This window comes from Cyclopterus lumpus, chromosome 20 (genome assembly GCF_009769545.1).
Source record: "Cyclopterus lumpus isolate fCycLum1 chromosome 20, fCycLum1.pri, whole genome shotgun sequence".
Taxonomy (NCBI): domain Eukaryota; kingdom Metazoa; phylum Chordata; class Actinopteri; order Perciformes; family Cyclopteridae; genus Cyclopterus; species Cyclopterus lumpus.
This window is the reverse complement of record NC_046985.1, coordinates 3715353-3733435: the sequence shown is the minus strand read 5'-3', so window position 1 is coordinate 3733435 and position 18083 is coordinate 3715353. Positions and strand designations below refer to the sequence as shown.

General features: G+C 48.7%; 1 protein-coding gene across 1 annotated transcript; it reads right to left on the bottom strand.

Annotated features, from left to right (window-relative positions):
• Window positions 1-2391: 2391 nt before the first annotated feature.
• LOC117749889 (cadherin-20-like) lies at window positions 2392-17488 on the bottom strand. The gene is made up of 11 exons (XM_034560708.1): window positions 17294-17488; window positions 14641-14935; window positions 14279-14398; window positions 11681-11848; window positions 9624-9811; window positions 8984-9237; window positions 6524-6660; window positions 5703-5824; window positions 4955-5072; window positions 3551-3802; window positions 2392-2912 (listed from the first exon to the last, which is right to left on the bottom strand). Exons 1-11 carry the CDS (start codon window positions 17486-17488, stop codon window positions 2392-2394), a joined length of 2370 nt encoding a protein of 789 aa, XP_034416599.1.
• Between the last annotated feature and the right edge of the window lie 595 nt (window positions 17489-18083).

Here is an 18083-nt window from a genome sequence, read left to right as displayed (position 1 = left end):
TTTCCTTTTCCTCGTTCCGCCTCTCAATCTCCAGCAGAGCAGAGTGTGTTTTTTTCTCTTTCTCCCTCCACTCAGGAGATGATTCACTGGTTCTGCTGCGGTTCACTCAGCAGGATTAGAAGGAAGGCTTCTGATTATCCGCTGCTGTCTGAGCTCCGGTCGTCTGTTAGAAAAAGAGCAGTGGAGCTTTAAGACAAATGACCCCCTCAGTACCTCTTCTTCTTCTTCTTCTTCTTCTACTTCTTTTCGGGTGGCACCGCCACGGCCTGGAAGCACCCCCGGGAGAGGCTGGCAGCATGGGCAACATTAAGCAAGGGTGCAGTTAGCTTAGCTTAGCATAAAGACTGGAAGCAGATGGAAACAGCTAGCCTCGCTCTGTCCAAAGTGCTAAAATACATCTTCTGCACCGGTCAATTATAATATTTTGGTCTATTTTTCTCCCATAACACATCACTGCTAAATTCACCAAAAGTTAGCAGCGATAATGTCTCATTTGCACATTTAAACCTAACATTTCAGTAAACTACAATGTAAATGTAAGTAATCAGCTGTGGAAGTTTCATTGTGATCTTAATGAGGTCATCTTTAACCTGATCACCTGTGGCATCCCCCCTTTAAAGCGCTATAAAGACATTACGGACCACTAGAGGGCAGAAATACACACTTCGGGAAATGGCCGCGTCCCAATACCATGCCTTGCCTGAAGAGATAAGGCCGGAGCTCAGAGAGGGCTCCTCCAAACTACTGATGATCTGATGCAAGGTGGCGAAACATGAGGATTTGTAAAGCCTTTGTGGGTTTGTTGAATGTTAAAATAAGACAAATTTGAGGTAAATCCCCAGGAGTGTAATAAAAGTGCCATGCGGAGGGGCTCAGGTACAGCAGGCGGTGTGGGGGGGGGGGGGGGGGGGGGGGGCATTTATTCAATGCAAAGCACTATCGCTGCAAAACCAAATAAGTCAAGTAAATTATGCACTTTGGGGGGAAGAAACTGAAATGCAAAGCGATTCAACTGCAATAACAGTTTGGAGGACAATTCGACGTATGATTGAGAATTTAAAATACCTGATTTATCTTTTGAAGGACTTGCATTTCTGTCACGCTTCAGGGGGGGTGGGGGGGGGGGGGGGGGGGGTTATGAAGCACTCTGAAAATTGCACGTTCAAATGTTCAGAAAGTGTTCTCGAGGTAAATTTAATTACAGAAGAGAAGCGACATTATGTTTTTTTCCGTTTTATTACCAAGAATACAAAAGAATATCTACATTCACATACCACTCACTGCAGCATGACTGACCACAGAGAGTTCAAGTAAACTTCACTTCAGTCAAATATCAAAATGCATCTTCACTTCCTTCTCAGTTTGAAAAATCCTTTTTTTTTTCTTTGTGTTTTGCTGATTCATTTATTTTTCATCCAAAACGTCTTATTATTAATAAACATTTGGCACTTTGATGCAGATTATCAGCGTCTCTGAAGTCTCCGTTTCTCCGACAGGACCAGATGGAGCCTCCGGGCGGCACGGCGGTGGGTCCGGAAAAAATATGGAAAAGGCGACTCGGTCACACGGTCGTCAAGACGTGCCTGCTGGGATACGCCCGCTTCCTGGCCACGCCCCCAAAAACAAAATGGCTTCCCTCGTTTCCTCGTGAATGAACTGCTTCTTGTTTTTTTTCGTGGAGAAAAACAGTCACGATACAAATATGATACAAAAACAACAACAATAATAATAATAATACGATAAACAACCTGTAGAAAAAAAACAACAAAAAAAACAACCCACGTCATGTGACATTCAAGAGAAACTCACACGGGGAATAAAACAAGCGCTTCCACATCACGTATGCTACGACGTACACGTGACCTTTTAAAGCGGCGGTTTAAGTACAGTGTCGGTGTGAAGGTACCCAAATAAGTTAGCAAGAAAAAAATATATAAATACGGCACATGGAACGAAGAAATAAATTAGGACCGACCACGGATGAAACAAAACCAAAGCAACAACAACAACAACAACAACAACAAGAACCCACAACTCCTGTGACTCCTCTGTCGTTTTCCAGAGTTTGAGTAAAGTCTCTCTGGCTTTCACTGGACACTTTGAACCAAGGCAGGGGGGTTAACGTGTGCTTTGAGGGGGGGGGGTCTGGGGGGGGGGATGCTAATGCTAATGCTAAACCAGCTGCTGCAGCGGGCATCTCGGCCTTCAAGGCCTCGGCAGGAATTCAAGTGCTGTAGAGTTCCCGGCTTTTGTTCGTCGTGCACGCCTTCGTGTCCCTTCTATGATGATATCTTTATGTTTTTGTCTCTCTCCTTTCTTTATGTTTTGCTGCGATTCATCTTAGATTTTCCACCCCGGACAAAAGAGAAAAAAAAGGGCCAGAAGGCTGTTCTACCACATCGGGGCAGCGTTTGTCTCCAGCACGCCGTACATCTCCGCCAGTTTTTTAAAGCGCGGCCCCCAGTCGTTGAGGTAGTCGTACTCGTGGTCCGTGTTGGACGCCCCCGACTGCAGCGAGCTGAGCGACTCGGCGACCGAGCCTTCGCCCTCGTAGGCGTAGGTCTGCAGGGAGTCGTACGGCGGGGCGCACGCGTCCATGTCGGCGTCCAGGAGCTTCGCCAGCACGTAGCCGTGCACGTTGCTGTCGCCGCCGACGCCCCCGACGATCGCCTGGGGGACGTACCGCGAGAGGCTCTCGATCTCCGGCAGCATGTCCTGCCTCACTTTGCCCGGGGGGTGGTGGTGCGCCTCGCGCGGGTTCCACATGGCGCCGATGTCGAAGGCCTCGGTGTCCTCCTCGCCGCCGCCCTCGTCGTCGTAGCGCACGATGTTCTCGTGGACGTTCTCCTCCTCGTCGCACAGGAAGGGCTTCTTGCGGTGGGTGCGCAGGGAGAGCATGAGCAGGATCATCACTGGGCGGAGGAAGAGAGGGGAAAAGGTCAGCGGGGGGGGGGGGGTCATGGAGCTTTTTCCAATTGGTGCTTTTAATTTGAGGCTCGTACGTCCTTCTAGACCAGAGACATGATGGATGGACTCTCAGCTATTGTCTCATGTATAAAAGCAAAGTGAATATATTTTGGTTTTTGGACTGTTTGTCGGACACAACCAGCAATAAGGATTTTGAGAAGGTGATCTTTTTATAAATGCACTGGTCACTTTTAAAATGTACGTCTTGATTTGTATGTCATATTTTGATCCTATAATACAATAACTCCTCCTCTTAATGTCAGTGATGAAGTACTAGAAACATCACCAAGGATATTGTTAATATAAGATTTAAATAATAAGTAAGGTAAGTATCTACTGGATTAGTATCAAGTATTTTACTTTATTATTATTATTTATACATTTATATATATATATATATATATATATATATATATATATGTATATAATATATCATATTTAATATTTAATATATAATATGTATAGATATTATTTGTCTTTTGTCTAAAAACAAAGTTTTAATTAAAAATAAATCCTTAAAACAATACTTTCTGGGGGTAAATCTGGGTTATTTGACTGACGGCTGCAGCCGGTCTCAACTCACCCAGCAGGACGAAGATGCAGGCCAAGATGGCGATGAGCGCCCCCCGGCTGAGGCTGGCGGGCAGCGTGTACGCCTCGGCGTTGCACGACATGACGTTGCCCTCGTGGTCGCAGCTGCACACGCGGATGGTCATCGTGCTGGTGCCGGTGTGCACCGGCTGCTCGCCGTCGGAGATGAAGATGGGCAAGTAGAAGACGGTCTGGTCCTGCTGGGACCAGCCTCCTCGCCGCGTCAGGACCCCCGCTGTGTTGTCTGGACGAGAGACGAGAGGGGTCAGGGTATAGGGGTCAGGGGTCATGGGGGTGAAGGGTCATACAGCTGTGAAGACTGTAAAGGTGCTATAAGAAGCAATTCAACACCAGTTAGTCATCGTTTATTATTTAGGACATTATTATTATTATTACCAGTCTTACTGTTGGCGTATGGTGCAAAAATACTGAATCCTGCATTATTTATTGTTATTTCATGTCCCAGTTCAAGACTAACAAGTCCCAGGTCAAGACTAACAAGTCCCAGGTCAAGACTAACAAGTCCCAGTTCAAGACTAACAAGTTCCAGGTCAAGACTAACAAGTCCCAGGTCAAGACTAACAAGTCCCAGTTCAAGACTAACAAGTCCCAGTTCAAGACAAACAAGTCCCAGTTCAAGACTAACAAGTCTCAGGTCAAGACTAACAAGTCCCAGTTCAAGACAAACAAGTCCCAGTTCAAGACAAACAAGTCCCAGGTCAAGACTAACACGTCTCAGGTCAAGACTAACAAGTCCCAGTTCAAGACTAATAAGTTCCAGGTCAAGACTAACAAGTCCCAGGTCAAGACTAACAAGTCCCAGTTCAAGACTAACAAGTCTCAGGTCAAGACAAACAAGTCCCAGGTTAAGACTAACAAGTTCCAGGTCAAGACTAACAAGTCTCTGTTCAAGACAAACAAGTCTCTGGTCAAGACTAACAAGTCTCAGGTCAAGACTAACAAGTCCCAGGTTAAGACTAACAAGTTCCAGGTCAAGACTAACAAGTCTCTGTTCAAGACAAACAAGTCTCTGGTCAAGACTAACAAGTCTCAGGTCAAGACTAACAAGTCCCAGTTCAAGACAAACAAGTCTCTGTTCAAGACAAACAAGTCTCTGGTCAAGACAAACAAGTCTCAGGTCAAGACTAACAAGTCTCAGGTCAAGACTAACAAGTCTCTGGTCAAGACTAACAAGTCTCTGGTCAAGACTAACAAGTCCCAGGTCAAGACTAACAAGTCCCAGGTCAAGACTAACAAGTCCCAGGTCAAGACAGATGATTCAGGACAATGAGGGACATTAATTGATTAACTTCCTAAATAACTTCTAAATCTTAAAAAAATTGTGTTATTGGCACTGAACTCCTCCGTGACCCGTAACTCTGGCGGTCCGGCCCACCTTGGTTGTCTCTCAGGGTGAAGTTGGGGTTGTTGACGGTTTCCGGAGACAGACGGAATTCAAAACGTTGTCCGGCGAGCGGCTCGTCTCGATCCACCGCCGCCACCGTCTGGATCAGCTGGAGCGGGACGAAAAGGCTCTTATTTATGTTTACATGAATACTTATGTTTATGTTTACATAGATACTGTGGCTAAGCTACATGAACATATTAACACAATTAAAGTGCTTTAATAGCATGATTATTACAATGTTCCTGACTCATTATTATGTACTTTATAAACTGTTGGGAGTTTAATTCATAACAATATTTCTAAAGATGTTGTATTTTAAGAGTATTTATTCATGCAGAGGTGGAAAGTTACTTTTACTCAAGTACTGTACATAAAGTACACTTTTGAGGTACTTCCACTTTATAATTCTACATTTCAGGGACAAATATTGTACTTTTTACTGATAATTAATTACTAGTTACTTTTGCATATTGTGTACATCAATACAACATATTATCATAAGTTAAAATATAAGTGTATGTATTATTATTAATTTAAATACCCAGCAGTACATAAAGTAATTAAATTATGCTCCATATTTACCAGCTGCAACTTTAAAGAGATGATCAACAATTATATTATAGTAATTCAGAAATGGGCCATTCTGCATAAAGACTTTTTTTTCTTCTTAAAGCAGCTTATTCTGTTCTCCTTTTCATCATCATCATCGTCATCATCATCATCGTCGTCATCACACCTGTCCCGCCTTGGCGCTGTCGCACACGTACGCCTCCAGGTAGTGCGTCAGCGAGGGCGGGTTGTCGTTCACGTCGAGGACCCTCACGGCCACCTGCGCGCTGGAGATCTGCGTGGGGTTACCTGCGAGATACAAGATGCAAGATGCATTGACGCGAGATGCACACGACGAATGAGTCTTTGAGGATCCCGCTGAGCTCAGGTTCCTTTAAGCCGCCTCACGCACACATTCACGGTTCTATTGTTCACCCGTTAGCGACCTGCATACCTTAACCAGCTGTGAGGAGGAATTAGTGGGCGGGGAACTACTTTCTCAGGTCTCATCACTCGACCAATCAATCAACGGCGTGACTTTGGCTCCAGAGGTCAAAGCGGGCGCGCGTGTGAGTGTGCGTGAGTGTGTGTGTGTGTCGGTGTGTGAGTGTGTGTGTTACGTCACTTTCACACCCACTAAAACAAACTTATTTTAACCCAAACCACAAGTAAGGGACGAGGAAGTGAACTTTAAAGGGAAGCGTCAAGTGCACGGGATAATAAAACAATTAATAAGAACAGAGAAAGATAAACTAAATAAGTAAAGGTGGTAAAGGAGCCTCTCCTTCCCTTCCTCCCTGTGCCCTCTCCATCACATCTTTAATTGGCCGCCATGAGAAAAGTTATTTAATGAGTCATTAATTCAATTAGCGTGTGCCAAGAGACAAAGAGACAAAGAGACAAGAGGCGGGTCAACCAGCTGTGAGCAGCTCTGCTCCATGTTACGCAACTCGGCAGGAGTCGGTGTGTGTGCATGTGTGTGTGTGTGTGTGTGTGTGTGAGACCTACTCATCTCCATGGCGAGGATGGTGATGTTGTGCCAGCCGACCTCCTCCCGGTCCAGTGAACGCACCGTTATCAGCGCCCCGGAGGTGATTTCCATGTAGAAGAACGCCTCGGGGTCGCTGGACCTCTCGATGGAATACCTGCCGACGACAAACAACCACGAGCTGAGCACGTTTGAGTGAACACACACACACACACACACACACACACACACACAATCTCTAGTTTCAAGTCTTCTTCAATACAGCTTGATGTTCATTTAGTAAATGACTGGGACCAGATAGACCGGGTGGACTGGATCCACTGGGACCAGATAGACTGGATCCACTGGGACCAGATAGACAGGGTGGACTGGAGCCACTGGGACCAGATAGACTGGATCCACTGGGACCAGATAGACAGGGTGGACTGGATCCACTGGGACCAGATAGACTGGATCCACTGGGACCAGATAGACAGGGTGGACTGGATCCACTGGGACCAGATAGACCGGGTGGACTGGATCCACTGGGACCAGATAGACTGGATCCACTGGGACCAGATAGACCGGGTGGACTTTAGCATTGAGATTGCTGCTTTAGTGGCGTTTCTTCTTCTCTTTTTAATTCAGGTCTTGTCCAGTTGTGATTCATTTGTCACGTCGTCCTTTGTTTGTTTGTTTGTTTGTTTGTTTGAGTCTTTTCTGGTTAATTCTAGCGAGGAAGTATGTTGTTTATTTTTTTAAAGGATAATCAGTTGTGTGCGCAGGCTGCAAAAGCCTGTCAATAGAAATGGATTTAATTATTGGTTTCAGAGCTCAGTGGTGAAATGTGTGCGTACAGAATGACGACGTCTTTAATTCATCATGTTTTACATCCTCCTTCCCTTTAAAAACACATTTTAAATCACCTACTTTTTATTTTACATAATTCCTTTTACTTGAAATGATGTCACAGTAACTGTACTTTTACTTCTCTTCCGACAGATTTTTAAATACTTTATTATTATGTGTGTGTGTGTGTGTTCATGTCTGCTGTGTGTGTGTGTGTGTGTGTTTGCACCGACAAGGATCAGCTGTAAACATCTCCCTGAAGGATCTCTATTAATATCACTCCTCCACAGCCACTGTGTGTATGTGTGTGTGTGTGTGTGTGTGTGTGTGTGTGTGTGTGTGTGTCCGTGGGTTCAGATATATCTGCCAGTCATGCTGCAGTCTGTAAAGGACGGGGGCGATGAGGCGCCCTGAGAGGCTGAAGGTCATGTGACATCGCAGCTCTTCACTGTTGTCCTCCACTGATTCTCATACCTGCTACTTGTGCTCTAACTCTCTTTTGTTGTTGTTGTTGTTGTTGTTGAAAGTCTCTCTCCACGGTGTCCGGGGGATGGAGCCGCATCAGCGACTCCCGATTCTCTCCAGGAAACGAGAGGTGTTTATGGGATGGATGGAGGCGCTGACGTAGAACCGGGTGTTATTCAAGTCACTCCCGTAAGGAACCTGCCCGCTCTGTTTCCGTAGCGCGTGAACATCCCAGAATGCAATGGTTTGCCTTTCAATGTGTGAACGCTGTGAGTGTGAAACGCTCGTTGGTTCCTCCACGTCAGAGACGAGTTATTGTATGTTATTAAACGCGATGCTGTTCTTTGGAGCTCTCTTAACACAACGCCTCAGTCACGTCTGCAGCCTCCTGTGTTGTGATGCTGCCCCCTGCTGGAGATCGTGTTGCATTACATGGACAGAGGCAGGAAAAAAAAAAAAAAACCTCTCTGACAACTGGGTCGCAAATAACTAGATGTATAAATTCAGCTGAATGTAATGTTTGAATGGCTATTAATGAGATGTACTACTATTAAAGCCTGTCCCAGCATGCATTGGGGGAAAAACTGGAAAACATTCCTGACTTCTACGTGTTTTAGTTGCATGCTCTGCTATTATTATTATTATTATTATTATTATCATAAAGAGGTTTAATGACAGCAGATCAACACCCAACATTGCGTTGACTTTCATGAGCTTCAAATTCATTTTCTTCACCACTTTGATAACATTTTTCGGGCAACTTACAGGTGCATTAACTGAGATTTCCGAGCGTCGCGGCTGGAACTCGAACCCACCACCAGTCAGTAAAAACAGGTTTGAGATGCTTTTTTTTTCATGGCATTTAGAAAAATAACATACATTTACTGTTATGGTTTAGCTAAATAAAGTTTATTTTCCTCCATCAAATTTTATGCCTTGCCAAAATAACTGAAAATGTTCCGTAGTGATGGAAAGAATATCAGACTTTTGGAGCTTAAAATGCAAGAAAAACAGACTTCCAGTGGTTGATGGCTACGTTCTCCTCCACCTGACACCAGTTGTGCCGTTGTGGTTTATTCCTCAGGTGTATTAATAACCTGTTTGGGCTGTTTCAGGCCCACACGTCTCGCACCTGTGTCTCTAAGAGCAGCAGAGCAGCAGTTTGGCCCCGCCCACGTCTTCCTCACCTCACGGTGTTGTTGGCGGCATCGGGGTCCCTCGCCGACACCGTCTTCACCACGGTGCCGATCTCGGCGTCCTCCGACAGCTCCACGTAGTACGCCGGCGTGTCGAACAGCGGGGGCTCGTCCACGTCCTCCACGCTCACGTGCACGATGGTGACGTCCTTGAAGGGGCCGCGGTGGCGGAGGGCCGGGTCCAGGTGGGTGTTGGCGCCCTCCACCTTCAGAGTGTAACTGGGCTTGCTCTCAAAGTCCAGCGGCTGGAGGGGGGGAACATGAATAAAAAGCATTGGAAACGGGAGGCGGGGGCTGAAGCTTGTTGAAACAAACGGATGAAGGATGTTTCTGATAAATGGGACACTTTAAAGTTTTTATTTTATTGCCGAATTAAAGAAAAGACACTAAGAAACAAGGATGGGACTTTAGGAATCATGTGATGTTTGGCCCTCTCAATGCAACATTCAATTGCCCACATTTTTATGGGAGTTTTGTAACTTTCTCCCTGACCGAGGAACCCATCAGGCTTTGACGTTTCTATCATAAATCCTCCGTTCCATTAGTTAAACACACAATAAAGAGAGATTTGAATGAATGAACAAGTGATACAGAATATTTAAATACAACGTGCTATGTGAGGCCTCTGTACCCTTTTCACTGTGATGATGCCGAAGAGGTTGGTGGGGTCGGTGCTGATGTCAAACGTGTCCCTCCCGTCTCCGTCGATGATGCTGTACTCCATCTCGGCGTTGACCCCGACGTCCCGGTCCCTCGCCCAGATGCGCCCCACCACCGAGCCCACGGGACCCACCTCCGGGATGCTCATCTGGTACAACCCTGAGGAAAAGGAACAAAAACGGGGTGTGAGCTTCCCTTTTCTGTCCTCTAGAGGGAGCCAAACCTTCTTCCATCACCTTTCGCTCTTCCCTCTCTCAAAAAAAAAAAGAATAAAACAATCACATCGCGGACAGCTTAAGATAAATGGGTCCGTAAACGCCAGACGATTGGGCTGTGTACTGTCTCGTGGGTCGGCTTCAATTTCTTCTACCGTTTAACCTCAAAGAAGAGGTCACAGCCGCCCAATTTGTGGTCGCTCCCCGCAGTCCAAAGTGAAATGCCGGCACATGGTGCTCGACAGAGGGGAATCCCTGAAGCTCTTCGCAACCGATCAAAGTTTCGTGGAAGTGATGGCACTAATTGGTGGGGGACCGCGGCGATGGCGGCGGGCGCTTCTCTTTTTGTCTCGGAGCGAAGCCACCCGTCGGCCAGGAAGAGATGACCGCGGACAACCAGACAACCCCTGACCTCAGGGGGACGGTAATGAGAGGAGCAGGAATGGGGATAATCAAAGAGACAGCATGGGGCGACTGGTGGCTGAGGGAGGAGGGAAGGGAGGAGGGAAGGGAGGAGGGAAGGGAGGAGGGAGGAGGCCAGGGGGCAAATGGCCAGGGACTGGTGGCTCCAAGTGGACCGAGAGAGAGGGCAGAGGGGCTAACGGGGGATGGATGTGGTGGAAACAGGGGGCAGATCCTCCCCCATACAAAACACTGAACTCGTGGCGTTTATGGATATAAGCGCTGGAGCACGTGCACATGGCTTCCACGTGCACGTGTTTCATCCCAAACGAGTCCTGCATCAGTAATGTTGTGTTGTTGTTGTTGTTGTTTTAAGGAAATACTCATCATATCTTTTGATTGAAAGCAAAGTGACGAAAGTGCACATTTGTCTTTTCTTCACAATCAGGACTTTATTCTGCATAATACTGAACTGAATAATACAAAATACACATAAACGTGTTGTTAGCCCTGTCAACTCTGTTCGCGATGTTAGCTCATTTTGCAACGTTAACTCTGTTACCGCTGTTAGTGCTGTTAGCGCTATTAGCGCTGTTAGCGCTGTTTGCTCTGTTACCGCTGTTTGCTCTGTTAGCGCTATTAGCGCTGTTTGCTCTGTTACCGCTGTTATCGCTGTTTGCTCTGTTACCGCTGTTAGTGCTGTTAGCGCTATTAGCGCTGTTTGCTCTGTTACCGCTGTTAGTGCTGTTAGCGCTGTTTGCTCTGTTACCGCTGTTAGTGCTGTTAGCGCTGTTTGCTCTGTTAGTGCTGTTAGCACTATTAGCGCTGTTAGCGCTATTAGCGCTGTTTGCTCTGTTACCGCTGTTAGCACTATTAGCGCTGTTTGCACTATTAGCGCTGTTTGCTCTGTTAGCGCTGTAAGTGCAGTTAGCGCTGTTACAATTCAAGTTTCTAAAATGTGAATATTTGATGCTTTTCTTCTAAAAATAAATGTCTTCAGAATGTCATCTTAATATCTTTGGGTTTTGGACTCTTGGTCAGACCTTTAAACATTTTTTAAAAACGTTCTAGGATTTTATCAACATACCAAATAATCCCCAGATTAGTTGATAATCCCTTGGTGCAGCCGTTAAGCAAACACTTCTTTTTATTCTTTGTGGGTCATAACTGGTCACATTTAATTAATATCAAGCTCCATTTCTCACAGTCACATGTTTGTTGTGTGAGCACGTTATGCCACAATAAAACCGCTTCTCTCTGGTTGAGAGAAAACACTTTGGAACTGAGCTTCTTTTATCAGCTGTACGAGTACGAGGAGGGATTAGAGGAAAGGTGACGAGGGATTAGAGGAAAGGTGACGAGGCTTCATGGAGAGCAAGGAGAGGAGGAGCGCAGGAAGGAGGACTCTTACTCTGGTCGAACATGGGCGGGTTGTCGTTGACGTCGTCCAGCGTGATGTTGACCGTGGTCGTGCCGGCGAGGCCCCCCAGCTGGCCCCCCATGTCCTTGGCCTGGATCACCACCGTGTAGTTCTCTCTGGTCTCCCTGTCCATGTCTGCCAGGGACACACGGACCACACCTGGGGGGGGGGGAGAGGGAGAGAGAGAGGGGGAGAGAGAGAGGGGGAGAGTGAGAGAGAGAGAGGGAGAGAGAGGCAGAGAGGGAGAGGGAGAGGGGGAGAGGGAGGGAGAGGCAGAGAGGGAGAGGGGGAGAGAGAGGGGGAGAGAGGGGGAGAGGGAGGGAGAGGGGGAGAGGGAGAGAGGGAGAGGGGGAGAGAGAGGGGGGGAGGGAGAGGGGGGAGGGAGAGAGGGAGAGGGAGAGAGGGAGAGGGGGAGAGAGAGGGGGGAGGGAGAGAGGGGGAGAGGGGGGGGGGAGAGGGGGGAGAGAGGGAGGGAGAGGGGGAGAGGGAGAGGGGGAGAGGGGGCGAGAGAGGGGGGGAGAGAGGGGGGAGAGGGAGGGAGAGGGGGAGAGGGAGAGAGGGAGCGGGGGAGAGAGAGGGGTGGGGGGAGAGAGGGGGAGAGAGGGAGGGAGAGGGGGAGAGGGAGAGAGGGAGAGGGGGAGAGTGAGAGAGAGAGAGGGAGAGAGAGGCAGAGAGGGAGAGGGAGAGGGGGAGAGGGAGGGAGAGGCAGAGAGGGAGAGGGGGAGAGAGAGGGGGAGAGAGGGGGGGGAGAGAGGGGGAGAGGGAGGGAGAGGGGGAGAGGGAGAGAGGGAGAGGGGGAGAGAGAGGGGGGAGGGAGGGAGGGGGTGAGAGGGAGGGAGAGGGGGAGGGGGTGAGGGGGAGAGAGGGAGGGAGAGGGGGAGAGGGAGAGAGGAAGAGGGGGAGAGAGAGGGGGAGAGAGGGGGAGAGGGAGGGAGAGGGGGAGAGGGAGAGAGGGAGAGAGAGAGGGGGAGAGAGAGGGGGGAGGGAGAGCGAGAGAGAGAGGGGGAGAGGGAGAGAAAGAGAGGGAGGGAGAGAGAGGGAGGGAGGGAGAGAGAGATGGGGGAGAATGAGAGAGAGAGGGGGAGAGAGGGAGAGGGAGAAGGAGAGAGAGAGGGAGAGAGAGCGAGAGGGAGCGAGAGAGAGAAAGGGAGAGAGAGAGAGGGAGAGAGAGCGAGAGAGAGAGGGAGAGGGAGGGAGAGAGAGCGAGAGGGGAGAGAGAGAGAGAGGGAGAGAGAGAGAGGGAGAGATAGCGAGAGGGGAGAGAGAGAGAGCGAGAGGGGAGAGAGAGAGAGAGAGAGAGGGAGAGAGAGAGAGAGAGCGAGAGGGGAGAGAGAGAGAGCGAGAGGGAGCGAGAGAGAGAGAGGGAGAGGGAGGGAGAGAGAGAGAGGGAGAGAGAGCGAGAGGGGAGAGAGAGAGAGAGAGAGAGGGAGAGAGAGATGGGGAGAAGGAGGGATACATAAACAGAGAGGGGGAGCGAGAGACATAGAGAGAGAGAGAGAGAGAGAGAGGGAGAGAGGGAGAGGGCAAACGAAGACACGCGAGGTCAATGAAAGGTCGGCCACAGGGAGCTGGTGACACAGATTAGGGTCATGTGTCCGAGCGATGGCGTCCTGGAATGTCGGCGCCCCCAACGGAGCGGACGAGAGGCCGCGCGGTTGATTCCTTAAACCACAATCTTCATCTCAGGGTTCAAAGGTTAAACTACAAGAGAGACGATGATCTCAACTGTCATTTAATTGTTTAGTTGCACAGTTGAATAACTGCATTAATTCATGTTTTGCATCTTTTTAGCTACTTTAGTGTAAACATTTCCTGAACATTGTGTATTTGATCACACTTTTAATAGGGCAATTATCTCGTTTGAGGACACTTTTTGGGATTAAATATTTCACACCTCCCGGCTCAAATAGCAGCTTTTCTGCAGGTAAAAAACATTATTACTGTATGTGCACCTGTTTTAAAACGTGTGCACGTGTACACGACAGAGACACGTGCGCCTGGACTCAATCGGTCTTCATTCATACATTTAATGAGAGTCTGCAAGGTCACGACGGTGGTGTTTTTCATGCTGAGGAGTCGGGAAAAGGAGCGCTTGTTTCGAGCACTGTGTGGCGAAGTTCCACATTGTGTGTTTTAAGTGTTCCGCTGATGGATGACAGCGAAGCAGCCGGCTGACCGGCAACCGATTTCTGTGCCGACAGAACAACGGAAAACGAGGCGGCAGCTGCGGTTTAGAGGAGAAATATTTTTTTTTTAAAACGAGGCCGGCGGCGTCCTGCTTTCAGGTGCTTAATGGATTCATAGAAGCGTTGGTTTGGTGCCGTGTGCTGCAGCTAGATATCACAGCGTGAGGCGGTTCTGCTTCTTATTTACACGTTTTGCATTCTTTTGGTATTTTTCTTTATTGCTCACGTTTGATATATTAACACCATGTGGCCAAAAAGAGACCTAAACCTCAAAAAATACTTTAAAAAAAGACCTTAATGTGCCTCTCTTAACAGCGTAACACTCTTTTTGGTGACGCGGTCATGTGGGAACTTGTTTAATTAGCTCACAAAATGTTTAAAAAAAAAAAAAATGCCGTCGTACCGGTCTTGGCGTCCACTGAGAAGTAGGGCTGGCCCTCCAGGATGCTGTAGACCACGCGGGCGCTGTTACCGTACGCGGGGTCGTCGGCGTCGGTGGCGGTCAGCTGGATCACAGGTGTTCCTGAGGGGGTCGGTCGACGAGGAGGAGGGAAAGAAAGAAAGAAAGAAAGAAAGGAAGAAAGAAAGAAGGAAAGGAAGAGGCCCTTTGTCAAAAGAAATCATTTGTGGGCGGCGTCCTATAAGCTCCATGGATTTACTTCAAAGTAACCACAAAATGTTTCGTCTGTGAAGAGTGAATGAAGCGTTTACGTTCGTTTCTACCTCCGTCCGACCGTCTGACCTCCTGACCCCTGCCCCGCTTACCTATGTTGGACATCTCGGGCACGGAGGCCTGGTAGGGCCCGTCCAGGAACCTGGGCTCGTTGTCGTTGATGTCCTGGATCTTCACGATGAACTGCGACTCGGGCTCCAGGGGCCGGTCCGTCAGGCGGTTGCGTGCCTGGGCGCGCAGGACGTACTGGGCCTTGACCTCGCGGTCCAGCCTCTGGATGGCGTGGATGTCCCCCGTGCCGTCGTCGATGGTGAAGGTGGTGCCCGCGCCCTCGCCGTTCAGGATGTACTTGATGGAGCCGTCGCCTTTGTCCATGTCCGAGTGGAGCTGAGAGGAGAGAACACGTTTTATTCCCCAACAATGTGCGCGCTCTCGAGGAAAAGATCCACGTTGAAGCAACGGGCATAAAACACGTGCTGCAGTCCAGAAGTATCAGGACACTGACAGGATTTTTGAGGACGTAGAATTGGGTCACATCCCCTAATTTTAGAACAATGCAGCAGCAACAATAGAGACGAGACGACCGGTGAAGGTTCTCGTGTGTCCGAGTCAATCACAAAGGGGGCGGGGCTTACTGTGATTGACAGGGTCGACGACACAGGGTTAAAAGAAATAAGTTTCCCCCCCCTGTAACGTGATGTAAAAAAACCAATGCAGTTCGTTGGCATGGTCGTCATGACAACAAACACAGGACTTTCACCCAGTTGACCTCTGATTACACCAAAGTAGAAAACAATCGTGTTCAACACACTCGCCTGCAGTGCTAATTGAACCGGTGTGTACGTCGACCCTCGACCTCCCTGTGTGTGTGTGTGTGTGTGCCCGTGTGTGTGTGTGTGTGTGTGTAGCCTCTATAATCACCGCTCACAGCCCGTGTGTCGCCTCGTGTCCCGCGGTGTAATCACACGTCTTTTGTGGCCCAAAAAAAAAACAAAAAACAGGCTGTTGATGTGCAATCAGTCCTCACTTTGAACTTAAAGGGTCTCCGCGTACTCAGAGCCGAATTAAATGCCCCCATTGGACCGTCTGGTATATAATCCAACGCCCCCCCCCCCTCGCCCCGTCTGAAAATCACTCTCTCTCAAGATGCTCGTCCCTTCTCTCCACTAAATGAATCGACCAAAACGCAGGTTGTGGAACTGCTAAAAGTTTTGTTGTTGTTGTTGTTGTTATTGCGCAGACAGTTGAGCAGCAATCTGAAGTCTTCACAATACCCCCCCGGGGGGGACGGGGGGTATTGTCAAGACTTCTTATCTCTTCCGGACAACGTGCCCACCTGCACTCTCTTCCTGAAAAAGTGCCCGAGCTCGATATATTTTTTTAATCAACGGCTCCCATTGTGCCCCCCCCCCCCCCCCCCCGGTGCTCCTTTCCTGATCCTTCCTTTACACTCAGACCCATGAAAAGAGTTTGACACCCGGCTATCAATTACCTGCTTCGTCCTCCGCCAGAGAACACCTCCGACATCCCCCTCGTAGCGCTGAATACTAAGCTCCTCGACGGGAGGAGTGGCGAGGTAGGCCGAGCAGAATGAAACAGACAGAGCATGTCGTCGACCCCCCCCACCCCCCCCCCCCCCCCCCCCCCCCGCCCCCCCCGGCTCGCTTTTTCATATCTCCCAATGCTTCTCCATCTTGAGCATGCCCGGCTTGTCAAAATCACTTATTCCATTTGGATTGTGGAAAGAATTTAGGGTGCGAGGCTTTAAAAAGAAGAAGAAAAAGAAGAAGAAACAGGAAAGAAGTGGATGTGATGCCACAGAAGACTCGTAGCAGGTCTTGTGATACTCTCTCAGGACTTGTTACTGTTCTATCTGGTCCCCCCCCCCCCCTCCCCCCATTTAGTACTCCCAAGCGGTGGAGGGGAAGTTCCTCCAGAAGGCTAATTAGAAAGGTTTGAATCATTTCCGATGGATGGAATTGTGAGAGGAATCGAAAATTCAACCAAAAGGTCTAGAATCCGTCTCTTTAAGGAGCATCTTTCCTCCACATGCTGGGTTAGTAACAACATATTATAAAATGTTTCTATTAATAAGTTAGTAGCCAGTCAGTTTACCACGAATGTCAAAGTGACCATTGTATTTTGAATGGAAGGGTATTTATTGTTTTCGATGGCCGGCTCAAACATCTTTACCCAGAAAGCACTTTGTTCTTTCCAAAGTGACGTAATGTGCAATTTTCGCCGCAGTTTGCCGGCTTGTTGTCTCCCCCGCCGATGATGACCGGCCTCACCACTATTGATCAAATGTTCAATTCACTTTAGCGACTGAGCGATCAAAGTGCTCCTTTGTGTGTGTGGATCGAGTGTGTGTGTGTGTGTGTGTGTGTGTGTGTGGCGGGGGCGGAGACTTGAGTGAAGCCTCGGTTCGAGTCAATTAACCCAATCACTGCTGTCTGGCTCTGGTTCAAAGTGGACAGAGGAGCTGTTTCATGGACACGGTGCATCCAGGGATTACATTGGGATGGTGTGTGTGTGTGTGTGTGTGTGTGTGTGTGTGTGTGGTGTGTGTGCAGTAGTTAAGGTAAATCCTCTGCCCACCCGTGAGCTTCTCTTGTGCAGCTCTGTACGAGCAGCAGATGACCTCCAGGCTGCAGACCTGTTAGTTTGTTCTACGCACACCAAGTGCACACACACACACACACACACACACACACACGCACACACACACACACACTGACCACTGACCTTCCCGATGTAGAGCGGGTCCAGCCCGGTGTACTCCTCCAGGACAAAGAACTGGTTCCACACCCAGCCTCTCTTCACCCTCTGGAGCCGCGCCGAGCTCGCCGCGCCCCCCTCCTCCTCCGGCTTACCCAGAAGGCTGTGGGGCAGGAGGGTCAAGATGCAGACGACCACAACGGGGAGCAATCGGCCTCCCATGTTTAAAGCGTAGACTGGAAATATCCTCTTTCTCCACGAGAGCAGTTCTTCTTCTTCTTCTTCTTCTTCTCCTCCTCCTCCTCCTCCGTCCTGGAAGAGAAAAGAAAGGATCAGTCTCACATTCGGAGGCCGTCCTTTTGATGACACACATTCATCCAGATTAGTTCTGTTGAGTTTATAATGAGCTCTCATCACAGCTGAATGACGGGGCCACGTGGAGGAGGAGAGGAAGAGGTAGAAGAAGTAAAGAAAGAAGAAGAGGAAGAGAGATTAGAGGAAGAAGAGAAATAAGACGAAGAAGAGGAAGAGGAAGAAGAGAAATAAGATGAAGAAGAAAAAGAGGAAGAAGTCGAAGAAAAATGGAAGAAGATAAGGAAGAAGAGGAAGAAGAAGAAGAAGAGGAAGAAGAAGAAGAAGAAGAAGAAGAAGAAGAAGAAGAAGAAGAAGAAGAAGAAGAAGAAAAGGAAGAAGAAGGAGGTGTGTGTGACTGTAACAACCTCAGTTTTTACAGGGAGTCACGTGCTGCCCCCCCCCCCCCCCCCCCCCCCCCCCCCCCCCCCCCACCCCCCCCCCGGTAACCAGGCAACACAAAACC